Source organism: Carcharodon carcharias, chromosome 20 (assembly GCF_017639515.1).
Source record: "Carcharodon carcharias isolate sCarCar2 chromosome 20, sCarCar2.pri, whole genome shotgun sequence".
In the NCBI taxonomy this organism is placed as follows: domain Eukaryota; kingdom Metazoa; phylum Chordata; class Chondrichthyes; order Lamniformes; family Lamnidae; genus Carcharodon; species Carcharodon carcharias.
In genome coordinates this window covers 35,148,907-35,161,823 of record NC_054486.1, presented here as the reverse complement: position 1 = coordinate 35,161,823, position 12,917 = coordinate 35,148,907, and the positions used below count along the sequence as shown (strand labels likewise).

Genomic DNA, 12,917 nt, shown 5'->3' with positions numbered 1-12,917 from the left:
TTGTATCAGAAAAACATCTGATTATGTTTGCAAAGCACCTAAGACACACCAACAGCAGTTTAAAAACCTGACACCAGTAATAGTGTCAATGGTTGAAAATGTAAAACAAAACTTAAAACGGTTCCATGACAATATGTGGGAAGCCGTTAAATGATCTTCAATCTAATTACTTGAGTATTAACACCTCATCAACACTTTTGTCACCTCCAAACTTGTCTATTTCATTGCTCCCTTGGCCGGCCTCCCATCCTCTACACCTATGGCAAATGTAAGCTCATCAAAAGACTGCTGTCTGGATCCAGACTCACGCTAAGTCCTGTTCACTCATCACCCCATTGTTGCTGACTTCCATTGTCTCCAGGTCCAGCAACGCCCCAATTTTAAAAATCTCATCCTTGTGTTCAAACCTCTGTGTTCCTTGTGCCATCCTTGTGTTCAAATCTCTTCATCACCTGATTCCCTCCCTATCTCTGTAATCTCCTCTAACCATACAACCCTCTCATATCTGTGCTTCTCTAATTCTGTCCTGTGCAAGATCCCTGTCATCCTTTGATTGCCTAGGCCCTAAGCTCTGAAAATTCCTCCCTAAACCACTCTGCTTTTCTTTCCTCCTTTAAGATATACCTTAAAATTACCTGTTTGACCAAAGTCTGGGTCACCTGTCCTAATATCTCCTTCGTGAGCTGAGTGTGATTTTCTGTCTGATTCTGTTCCTGTGAAGAGCCTTGGGGCATTTTATTTATTTAAAAGGGACTATATAAATACATGTTGTTGTAGTCTAAATCCAGTCTCTGTCATTGTTAATTCTCTGTATAAAATTTATAATATAAAGAAAACACTTACAACAAAGAAGCAAATTAATACATTGCTAAAATGACACTCACCTGGCCGGGAGTTTAATACAACTTGCTGAATCAACGCCATTTGTAAAGTAAAAACCTGATCATGGGTATAATAATTGCTGACCTGAGGGAATGAGATACAAACAGTTTGATTTTATAAAAGATGTCCGTAAACACCAGAATTGGGCATATATCTGCAGTAAAAATAGAAATGTTTTAAACTTTGTCCTCTCCCAATATTTTGTACCCCAACTGAGATAACTGACAGATAAAAGCAAAAAACTGCGGATGCTGGAAATCCAAAACAAAAACAAAAATAAAAATACCTGGAAAAACTCAGCAGGTCCGACAGCATCTGCGGAGAGGAATGCAGTTAACGTTTCAAGTCCGTACGACTCTTCATCAGAACTTCTGTTGAAGAGTCATACGGACTCGAAAAGTTAACCCGTATTCTTCTCCGCAGATGCTGTCGGACCTGCTGAGTTTTTCCAAGTATTTTTATTTTTGTTTATGTTTGAGATAACTGACAACCTATTCTTCTCTATTTGAGTTACAAAGAAGGACTAGAGAAACTGAGGTTGTTCGGCTGACAGCAAAGGAGGTTAAGAGGAAATTAATTCAAAGCATTCAAAACTTCAAAGGGTTTCAATAGAGAAAAACTATTTCTACTGGCAGCAGGGTTAGTAACCAAAAATAATTGGCAAAAGAATCAGACAAGGAGAATTTTTTTTAAATCACAGAGTTATGATCTGGAATGCACTGCCTGAAAGGATGGTTGAAGCAGATTCAACTGCAACTTTCAAAAGTGAACTGGATAAATACTTGAAAAGGAAACATTTGAGGACTATGGAGATAGAACAGGGAAATGAAACTAAAATAAAAGCAAAATCATGGAACACAAGGCAATGGGAGCGGTAATCGTAGAATTAAAGACACAAAGTATTGGTCCAAAGTAGGTGTTAATAGCAGCACTGTCTGAAAGCAAAGTCATGAGATCAAGATACAGACATGCACTTGGGGGAAAGAAATTCAAAATAGAGGACAGAGTTTGTAGTTTGAAGTTGTTGAACACAATGTTGAGTCCAGAAGGCTGTAAAGTGCCTAACTGGAAGATGAAGTGCTGTTCCCCCAGCTTACATCGGACTTCACAAGAACGCTGTAGCAGGCCAAGGACAGAAACGTGAGCATGAGTGCAAGATGGTAAATTGAAATGGCAAGCAACCAGAAAGTTGGGGTCATGCTTGCAGATTGACTGAAAGTGTTCTGCAAACCAGTCACCCAATCTGCGTTTGGTCTGTTCAAGAGAAATGGAAATAACAGGATAGGTCTTCCAAAGAACTCGCAGAGGCACAATGATTCAAAGAGCCTCATTAGTGCTGCATAACTCTAAGGACTCCGAAAGCTATTTATTTAGCCTATGCAGTCTCGTCATCACTGGCAAGAAAGGCCATGGGTTCCCAGAGTTTGGTCAACAAACAAGGCTCAAGACAATGTGACATGGTTTGCATTTGCTCACATTGTGTCATCACAAAGACCAAGCAAGTGAAAAATTTGAGCTGCACCATCTGAGTATAGTTCACAAGCGGTTGAGATGTGTTCTGCTACATTACTGTCTGTTGAATCGTGCTAGGTCTGCCCTGTAACAGATGTCAAGACCTGCTCCAGTTTTCCCCTCTGTAGGAAGTTGTAGGTGTAACAGCTCAGTAAAGGTCAAGGATTGGTGTTGGTGATCGCATCCCCATGTACCAAATCTATTTTCCATTTCACCCACCTGCCCCTCTGACAGCACAAGAGTACAAAACTCCAGTGAGCCAACCCAAACAGGACTGAGGCTTGATCAGAGCTAGCTGATCTCTAGTGGGGTTACAGAAATTGGCCTCGGTATTCCTGCCCCGAAACTCTACACAGCTAACAAAGTATTATTGAAGTGTGGTCACTGTTGTAATGTGGGAAATTTGCATACAGCAAGCTCCCACAAAATAGCAATGAAAGAATGACCAGATAATCTATTTTAGTGGTGTTGATTGAGGGATAAATATTGGCCAGGACACCAGGGAAACTCCCCTGTTCTTCTTCAGATAGTGCCATGGGATCTTTTATGTGCACCTGAGAGAGCAGACAAGGCCTTGCGGTTTAATATTTTGCTTCTGACGTAGCATGAGTGTGATCAATTGAGCCACAGTAACACTAATTGATGAAAATACTCACTACAATCTTACCTTTTTAAAGGAGAAACGTCAGTTTGAGCTGCAGCGGGTGTAGCTTTTTAAAAAATAAAATTGTTCTTCGGGAGTGAGCATCTCGGGTAAGGCCAACATTTATTGCCCATCCCTAATTGCCCTTGAGAAGGTGGTGCTGAGCTGCCTTCTTGAACCACTGCAGTCCATGTGGTACAGGTACCCACAGTGCTGCTAGGGAGTTCCTGATTTTTCACCCAGCAACAGTGAAGGAACAGGGATATATTTCCAAGTCAGGATGGTGTTCTCATGTGTACCAATGACACAGGTAGGATTTAAAAAGCTCTCCCAAGAAAGTATGAGCAGTTGGAGGCCAAATTAAAAAGCAGAACCACAAAGTTAATAATCTGATTACTACTTGATCCACAAATAAATTAGCATAGGGTAAATAGGATCAGAGATTTGAATGCATGGCTCATTGGTGAGGGAGAAATAGGTTTCCATTCAGGGACCACTGACAATTCTGGGGAAAGTTGAGACAGACTTCACTTGAAACATGCAAGGACCAGCCTCTTGGTGGGGAATCGTATATAAAGTGCTGTAGAGAGGGCTTTTAGCTAAATAGTGGGGAGGTGGGTTCATGTAAGGGGAGGTAGAAAGTTAACAAGAAAGACAAGGCAATAGTGCAGGGTGTTAGGAAGGGACAGAGAGTACAAACATAAAACTGCAACAGAAAAAAAGTCAGAGTAGGGAAAACTTATCAAAAGACAGAATTAAAGGCCCTTTATCGGAATGTACACTGCGTTTGTAACAAGATGGAGAATGTACACTGCGTTTGTAACAAGATGGATGAATTGAAAGCACAAATAGAAATAAACGGGTATGACACGACAACCATTGCAGAGACATGATTGCAAAATGATTAAGGCTGTGAACTGAATATTCGAAGATAAATGACATTTTGGAAATATAGGAAGAAAGGAAAGAGGTTGGATAGCCCTGTTAATAAAAAATGAGATCAGTACAGTAGTGAAAAATTACCTTGGATGAGAAGATGTAGAATAAGTTTGGCAGCAGGTAAAAAGTAGCAAGGGAAAGAATTCACTGGTGGGAGTAGCTTAGAGGCCCCCAGCTAGGAGGTCTTGTGGTGCAGTGGGTAGCATCCCTGCCTGTGAAACAGAAGCTGCAGGTGAAAGTCCCACTTCAGGACTGATGCCCACAGAATAATGCGGTCAAACTGTTTGTCTGTCCTTCCAGCATGTCTATTGCAGGCAGCAAGAACAGGAGACACTCCTGGTCAGCCATGTTTGATGTGGAGTGGCACCCCTCAAGCTATAGCGTCTAGCTTCAGTCTAATGACCTGTTCCAGGAAAAACTAGTTAACAAAAACAGACGTCAGCATGTGCTTTTTCTGCCTCATGCGTTTCTAGACATGAGAAGTCTTCTAAGTCTAACAGTAGCTACACTGTAAGCATACATCAAGAAATAATGGCGGCTTGTAAGAAAGGTACTGCTATAATCGTGGGCACTTTTAATCTTCGTATAGATTGGATAAATCAAATTGGAAAAGGTAGCCTTGAAGATGATTTCATAGAGTGTGTTCAGGACAGTTTCTTAGAACAAGATGTTTATTGGAATCAACCAAAGAAAGACTATTTTAGTCCTGGGAATGTGTTGTAAGACAGGATTAATTAATGATTTCATAGTAAAAGATCTTCGAAGCAAGACTGATCATAACATGAGAGAATTTCACATTCAGCTTGAGGGTGAGAAACTTGGGGTCTGAAGTTAAAATAATGGCAACTACAAAGGATGAAAACAAAGTTGGTTACAGTGGACTAGGAAAATAGGTAAAAGATAATAAAGTAGATAAGCAATAGCAGACATTGAAAGAGATATTTCATAACTTTCAATAAAGATATAAGAAAGGAAGGAAGAAAGGGAGGGATACATTACTGTGGCTAACTGAGGCAATTAAGGTTGGTATCAAATCACAAGAAATGGCATATAATACTGTGAATATTAGTGGTAAGCCAGAAGATTGAAAAAAATTTTAGAAACCAGCAAAGGATGACAAAGAAAATAGGGAGAAATCAAAACATAATAGTAAACTAACAAATATAAAAAAGACAGTAAAAGCTTTTAAACTAACTTGGCAGGGGGATGGGATCCTGAGAGGAGGTTCAGCAGGGGGAGATGCACAGCCAAAATTAGAAGAGAGAGCAAATGAGTCTGGAAGGCATAGAAATTATAGGCCAGTTAAGGCACAAGGGAGTTTGGCAAGGTTGGATGGTATTTATTTTAATGCAAGGAGTCTGACAAATAAGGCAGATGAGTTGAGGGCACAAATTGACACATGGAAGTATGATGTCATTACTGTCACAGAGACATGGTTGAGAGGGGGACAGGATTGGCGGCTCAATATTCCAGGATATAGGGTCTTCAGGTGGGACAGGGAAGGTGGTAAAAGAGGAGGGGGTATTGCAATATTGATCAAGGAAACAATTACAGCAGTAAGGAGGGATGACATCTTAAAAGGCTCCTCAAATGAAGCCATATGGGTAGAACTGAAAAACAAAAAAGGAGCAATCACATTGCTGGGAGTGTACTATAGGCCCCCAAACAGTCAGAGAGAAATAGAAGGGCAGATATGTAGGCAATTCAAGAAGGGAGGAAGGGATAAACTAGGGAACTACCGGCCAGACAGTCTAACCTAGGTGGTGGGGAAACTATTGGAAGCAATTCTGAGGGACAGAATTAATCTACAGTTGGAGAGGAAGGGATTAGTCAAGGACAGTCAGCATCATTTTGTTAATGTCATGTCTGACCAATTTGATTGAATTTTTCGAAGAGGTGACCAGGTGTGTAGATGAGGGCAATGCATTTGACGTAGTCTACTTGGGTTTCAGCAAAGCTTTTGATAAGATCCCACATGGGAGACTGATAACGAAGGTAAGAGCCCATGGGATCCAAGGAAATTTGGCAAATTGGATCCAGAATTGGCTGAGTGGCAGGAAGCAGAAGGTGATGGGTCGAGTGGTGTTTTTGTGTCCAGTGGGACTCCACGGGGATCAGTGTTGGGTCACTTGCTGTTTGTGGTATATATAAACAATTTAGACTTGAATGTAAGAGGGTTGGTCAGTAAGTTTGCAGATGACATGAAAATTGGTGGGGTGGTAAATAGTGAGGAGGTGGCCTTTACAGGAGAATATAAATGGGCTGGTCAGATGAGCTGATCAGTGGCAAATGGAATTTAATCTGGATAAGTGTGAGGTGATGTGCTTGGGCAGGACAAACAAGGCATGGGAATACACGATGAATAGTAGGATCCTGGGAAGTATCGATGATCACAGGGACCTTGGTGTACATGTCCACCAGTCCCTTAAGGTAGCGGAACAGGTAGATAAGGTGGTTAAGAAGGCACATGGGATACTTGCCTCTATTAGCCAAGGCATAGAATATAAGAGCAGGGAGATTATACTGGAACTGTATAAAATGCTAGTTAGGCCACAGCTAGAGTATTGCGTGCAGTTCTGGAATCCGCATTATAAAAACAATGTGATTGCGCTAGAGGGAGCGCAGAGGAGATTTACCAGGACGTTGCCAGGGCTGGAGAGTTTTAGTTACGAGGAGAGATTGGATAGACTGGGATTATTTTCCCTAGAGCAGAGGAGATTGAGGGGGGACATGATTGACGTGTATAAAATTATGAGGGGCATAGATAGGGTAGACAGGAAGGAACTTTTCCCCTTGGTAGAGGGATCAATAGCCAGGGGGCATAGATTTAAGGTAAGGGGCAGGAGGTTTAGAGGGGATGAGAGGAAGAATTTTTTCACCCAGAGGGCGGTGGGAATTTGGAACATATTGCATGAAAGGGTGGTAAAGGCAGAAACCCTGATAACATTTAAGGAGTATTTGGATGTGCACCTGCGATGCCATGGCATACAAGGCTATGGGCCTAATGCTGGAAAATGGGATTAAAATAGTTAGGCACTTGTTTGACTGGCACAGACTCGATGGGCTGAAGGGCCTTTTTCTGTGCTGTAGACCTTTATGACTAGGTATATACAAAAGACAGTAGCTAAAGTAAACGTTGGTCCCTTAGAGGGTGAGACTGGGAAATTAATAGGAAACAAGGAAGTTGGAGAAACTTTGAACAAATGTTTTGTAACTAAGTTCAAAGTGGAAGACACAAAAGACATCTCAAGAATAGTAGAAAATCAACTAGAATCATTGGAGAAAAAACTAGGAAAAATAACAGGACCAAAAGCCGATGAGTCTCCTGGATCTGATGGCCTGCATCCTAGAGTCTTAAAAGAAGTAGCTGTAGAGATAGTGGAATCATTGGTTGCAATCTGCCAAAACTGCCTAGATTCTGGAAAAGTCTGAGCAGATTGGAAAATCACAAATGTAACATCTCGATTCAAGAAAGAAAAGACACAAAGCTGGAAACTGTAGGCCAGTTAGTCTAACATCTGGCATTGGGAAAATGATGGAATCCATTATTTTGGAGGTGGTAGCAGGACATTTAGAAAATCATAATAGAATCATGTTAATTCTGCTTGATTGTATGAAATAGTATTTCATGTTTGAAAACTTTATTCGAGTTCTTTGAGGGTGTAACAAGAAAGGTGGATAAAGGGGAACCAGCAGATACTGTGTACTTAGATTTCCAAAGACATTTGATAAGGTGTCACATGAAAGGTTTCTGCAAAGGAACTCATGATGTTGGGGGTAATATATTAACATGGATAGAGGTAAATGGATCATTGGGTTGGCAAACTGTAACTAGTGGAGAGTCACAGCTGGGGCCTCAACTATTTACAATCTATATTAATAAATTGGATGAAGGAACAGGCTGAATTGTAGTCAAGTTTGCTGCTGAGACAAAAGATAAGTAGAAAAGCAAGTTGTGAGGAGGACACTAAAGAAGATAGATAGGTTAAGTGAGTGGGCAAAAAACTGCAGATGGCGTATACTGTAGGAAAATGAGAGGTTGTCCACTTTGAAGGGAAGTATAGAAATGTAGAATATCATTTAAATGGAGAAAGAATATAGAATGCAGTGGTACAGAGATCCACATGGATCATAAAAAGTCACATGCAGGTACAGTAAGTAATTAGGAAGGCAAATGGAATGTTGGCCTTTATTGCAATGGGAATAAAAGTGGGGAAGTCTTACTATAACTGTACAAGGCGTTGGTGAGACCACACCCAGAGTATTGTGTATAGTTTTGGACTCCTTACTGAAGGAGAGATACACTTGCATTGGAGGCAGTTCAGAGAAGCTTCACTAGGTGGATTCCTGGGATGAAGGGTTGTTTTATGAGGAAAGGTTGAGCCTACACTCATTGGAGTTAAGAAGAATGAGAAATAAACTATTGAAACAAAAGATTCTGAGGGGGCCTGACAATGTAGATTCTGAGAGCATGCTTCCGCTCACGGGGGAATCTAGAACTAGGGGGATACAGCTTCAAAAAAAGGCGTCTCCCGTTTAAGACAGAGATGAGGAGGAATTTCTTCTCTGAGGGTTGCTAGTGTTTGTAATTCTCTTCCCCAGAGAACAGTGGAGGCTGGGTCATTGAATATGTTCAAGGCTGAGTTAGACAGATTTTTGATTGACAAGGGAGTCGAGGATTATGGCTGGCAGGCAAGAAATTGGCCACAATCAGGACATTCCACAAGACTGTGGCTAATTTTAACCTCAAATTGACCTACCCACATTATCCCTATGTTCCTTAGAACTCAAAAAATCTATCAACCTCTCTGAAACATACTCAATGATGGAGTGTCCATGGCTCTCTGGGTACAGAATTCCAAAGATTCACAACCCTTTGAGTGAAGAAGTTTCTCCTCAAATCAGTCTTAAATGTCCAACCCCTTCTTCTGAGACTGTGACACCACTCTACCCTACCCCCCCCCGCCCCAAGGGGTTCTAGGCTCCCCAGCCAGGGGAAACTTCCTCTCAGCATAGACCCTGTCAAGCCCTTTAAGAATTTCATGTTTCATTTAAATCACCTCTCATTCCTTTAAACTCCAGGGAATGTCAGCCTAGTCAACTCGCTCTCTCCTCATTCTAGGAACCACTTCAGTGAACCTTCAACGCACTCACTCGAGGGCCAGTATATCCTTTCTTAAGTAAGGAGACCAAAACTGCACACAGTATCTCAGGTGTGCCATCACACTATCCTAACTGTGGTAAGGCATCTTTACTCTTACGCTGCAATCCGTTTGTAATAAAAGCTAACACAACCTTTGCTTCCCTAACCCTGTATGTTAATCGTGTGAGGTGTGTACAAGGACACTCAGGCTCCACCGAATGCCAACATTTTCCAGTCTCACATCATTCAAAAATTTCAAATGCATAAAATGTCCTGGATGGATGACGCTGAACTTTTTGGGTACACTGATTACGCTAAACTCTTCATAAAATTCCCGTTTTATTCAAAGGCGTCTTTACCTTACAGAGCAGAACATGTGGCGGGTTGATCCCCAGACTCTGCAATTTACTGTAAAGAAACAGGAATCTATTCCTTTCTCCTCAACCTGTTTCCCCTGCTCTGTGCTACAATTGGCCTCAGTAGACAAGGCAGATTATGGGGAGAGACAACGCTCCTGCTCGCACCATGAGCGGCACCTCCCCTCAGGGCCAGTGCCCTGAGCTGGTAACTGGTTCCTAGAATTTGGTCACTGGAGGTTTACAGTGAAGGGAGAAGGGGCAGACCTAGGGTCCGTGGCTTGTGGAGGAGCCCAGATTCCTGTAGCCAGTGAGTAACATTGTTACTTTATCCACGTCAGTCGCTGTCGCTTTCTTACCGTGTACCCTGTACCGCAGCCCTCCGGAACACTCTCTTTCGCCAATTCTCCACCCACTCCGCCACCCCCGCAAATTCCCAGGCCCGATGCCAGATCACTCACCGCGGAGGGATCCGAGCAGCGCAGAGCGCCGACTTGTTAAAAGGGCAATACTCCAACTCAAGTGGTGACATTCTTAAATGGGTAATGTCCAGATAAGGCCCCTTTCTGCCCTCTCAGCTAGAAGTAGAAGATCCGACAGCATAGTCAAAGGAGGAGCCAAGGAGTTCTCCCTGGCGTTCTGACCAATATTTATCCCTCAACCAACATCACTAAAGTATCATAATCTCTCTATCTCATTGCACTGATTTTTCTTTATTTATTCATTCACAGATGCAGACATTGCTGGTTAGAGCAGCATTTATTACCCATCCCTAATTGCCCTTGGTGGTGAGCTGCCTATTTGAACCGCTGCAGTCCATGTGGTGCAGATACACCCACGGTGCTGTTAGGGAGGGAGTTCTAGGATTTTGACCCACCGACAGTGAAGGAACGGTGATATATTTCCAAGTCAGGATGGCGTGTAACTTGGAGGGGATCTTCCAGGTGGTGGTGTTCCCATCTATCTGCTGCCCTTGTCCTGCCGGGTTGTAGAGGTCACGGGTTTGGAAGGTGCTGCCGAAGGAGCCTTGATGAATTCCTGCAGTGCATCCTGTGGATGGTACACACTGCTGCCACAGTGTGTCTGGTGGTGAAGGGAGTAAATGTTGAAGGTGGTGGATGATGTGCCAATCAAGTTGGCTGCTTTGTCTTGGATGTCATGTGTGCAATGTTGGCTGCCACGTTTCCTACATTACATCAGTGACTACACACAAAAAGTATGTAATTGACTGTAAGGCACTTAGGAATGTCCCAAGTCTGTGAAAAATGATGCATAAATGCAAGTCTTTCTTTCTATGTCTTAGCTCAGAAGATCTGGCTGTTAAATCCAGACAACTCAAACCTATTTAGATTTCTGGTTTATGCTATTTGAAATCTGAATGGTGTGAAAAAAAATATGTATTGCACATTTGCCTCATTGGCAGATAATTTCTCAATCAGAGCATCAAGTTCCAGTATCTCACAGCAGCTTGAGCTATTAGCAAATCAATAGGAACTTTCACTGAAACATTAGGTTTCCTCTGGTGGGGGAAATCCAGAAGAAGGGGCACAATCTTAAAATTACAGCCAGGCCATTCAGGGAGGATATCGTGAAGCATTTTTCACACAATAGGCAGTAGAAACCTCAATCACCCAGATGCTTGTGGCCAATTGGACCTTTCAAGTCTGAGATTTGTTTACGTTGGGAAAGCATATCAAGGGATATGGAGCAAAGTTAGGTAAATTTCAAAATGCAGATCAGCCACAATCTAATTGAATGGCAGAACAGGCTCAAGGGGCTTTTTAAAAATTCATTCATGGGATGTGGGAATCGCTGGCTGGGCCAGCATTTATTGCCCATCCCTAGTTGCCTTTGAGAAGGTGATGGTGAGCTGCCTTCTTGAACTGCAGCAGTCCATGTGGTGTAGGTGCACCCACAGTGCTGTTAGGAATGGAGTTCCAGGATTTTGACCAAGCAACAGTGAAGGAACAGCGATATATTTCCAAGTCAGGATGGTGAGTGATTTGGAGGGGAACTTCCAGGTAGTGGTGTTTCCATCTATCTGCTGCCCTTGTCCTCCTAGATGGTAGTAGTCGTGGGTCTGGAAGGTGCTGTCTAAGGAACCTTGGTGATTTCCTGCAGTGCATCTTGTAGATGGTACAAACTGCTGCTACTACGCGTCGGTGGTGAGCTGAATGGTCTCCTACCGTTCTTGTCTGAGACTCTGAGGTTCCACAGAATGCATTCATATGGCCTATAAAGAATCCATCATTTTTATCAGCAGACCCTGGGGGAGCTGGCTCTTAATTCCAAAAGTAATTATTTTATTCCCAGATAAACTGCATTAATGCTAAATGTGAGGAAGTCCACAACTACAACAACTTATATTTATACAGCATCTTTAATGTAATAAAACATCCCAAGGTGCTTCACAGAGGCATTGTAAAGCAAAATATAACACAGAGCCACAAAAGGAGATGTAAGGACAGATGGCCAAAAGGTAGATTGTAAGGAGCATCTTAAAGGAAGAAAGAGAGATGGACAGTCAGAGAGACTCAGGAAGTGAATTTCAGAGCTCAAGGGCCTCAGCAACTGAAGGCATGGCCACCAATGGTGGAGAAATTAAAATCGGGGATGCAGAAGAAGCCAGAAATGGAGGAGCACAGATATCTCAGAACATTGTGGGGACTGGCAGAGATTACAGAGACTGAGTGTTGAGACCATGGAGATTTGGAAACAAGGAAGAGAATCTTAAAATTAACTGGGATGGGTCAGTGAGCATAGGGGTGATAGGCAAACAGTACTTGGTGCAAATTAGGACATGGGCAGCAGAGTTCTGGATGACCTCAAGTTTACAAAAGGTAGCATGTGGGAGACCAGCTAGCAGTGCATTAGAATAGTCAAGTACAGATGTAACAAAGACTTGGGTGAGGGTTTCAGCAGCAGAAGAGCTGAAGAAGCTGCAGGGTTGGGTGACTTATGGAGATGGAAATAGGCGGTCTTAGTGATAGTGCAAATATATGGTTGAAAGCTCATCTCAGGGTCAAATATGACAGCAAGGTTGCAGTCTGGTTCAGTCACAGACAGCAACAGGGAGAGGGATGGAATCAATGACACGGAAATGGAGTTTGGGTGGGGTCTTAAGCCAATGGCTTAGATCTTCCCAATATTTATTCTCAGAATTCAGGCCAGAGATATTAGATGGTCAATTTGCAATCACAATCTACTAAATTCAATTTGCGTATAATTAATTCACTTAAGGCCCTCACCATCTAATACAATCATATTTTCCCACACCCCCAAAAAGTCATACAAATAAAGTTTTACTCACCAGCCCCAGAAAAGCATTGAGAAAATGAAGAAACCCCCATGTGTAGGGATTTAGACCATCCACCTACTGTAAATTGCCTTTAAGGGATTGCAGCATGACATGACTCCCTTCTCTCTCCCCTTGTCCAGTCCC

The 12,917-nt window shown here is 42.5% G+C and overlaps 1 protein-coding gene across 6 annotated transcripts in view; it reads right to left on the bottom strand.

Annotated features, from left to right (window-relative positions):
* ptgr2 (prostaglandin reductase 2) overlaps window positions 1-9,943 on the bottom strand; it is a 53,660-nt gene extending 43,717 nt beyond the window's left edge. For 2 of the 6 annotated variants that reach the window (XM_041214524.1, XM_041214529.1), the window contains exons 1-2: window positions 9,835-9,943; window positions 885-966 (exon numbers count right to left, since the gene is read on the bottom strand). In XM_041214524.1, the coding sequence (XP_041070458.1) occupies window positions 885-924 (40 nt within the window). In that variant the 5' untranslated portion in view covers window positions 925-966; window positions 9,835-9,943. Of the gene's footprint in view, window positions 1-884; window positions 967-9,478; window positions 9,697-9,834 lie in introns of those variants that run through there. The other 4 variants (XM_041214527.1, XM_041214523.1, XM_041214525.1 and 1 more) reach the window with 4 other exon arrangements.
* Between the last annotated feature and the right edge of the window lie 2,974 nt (window positions 9,944-12,917).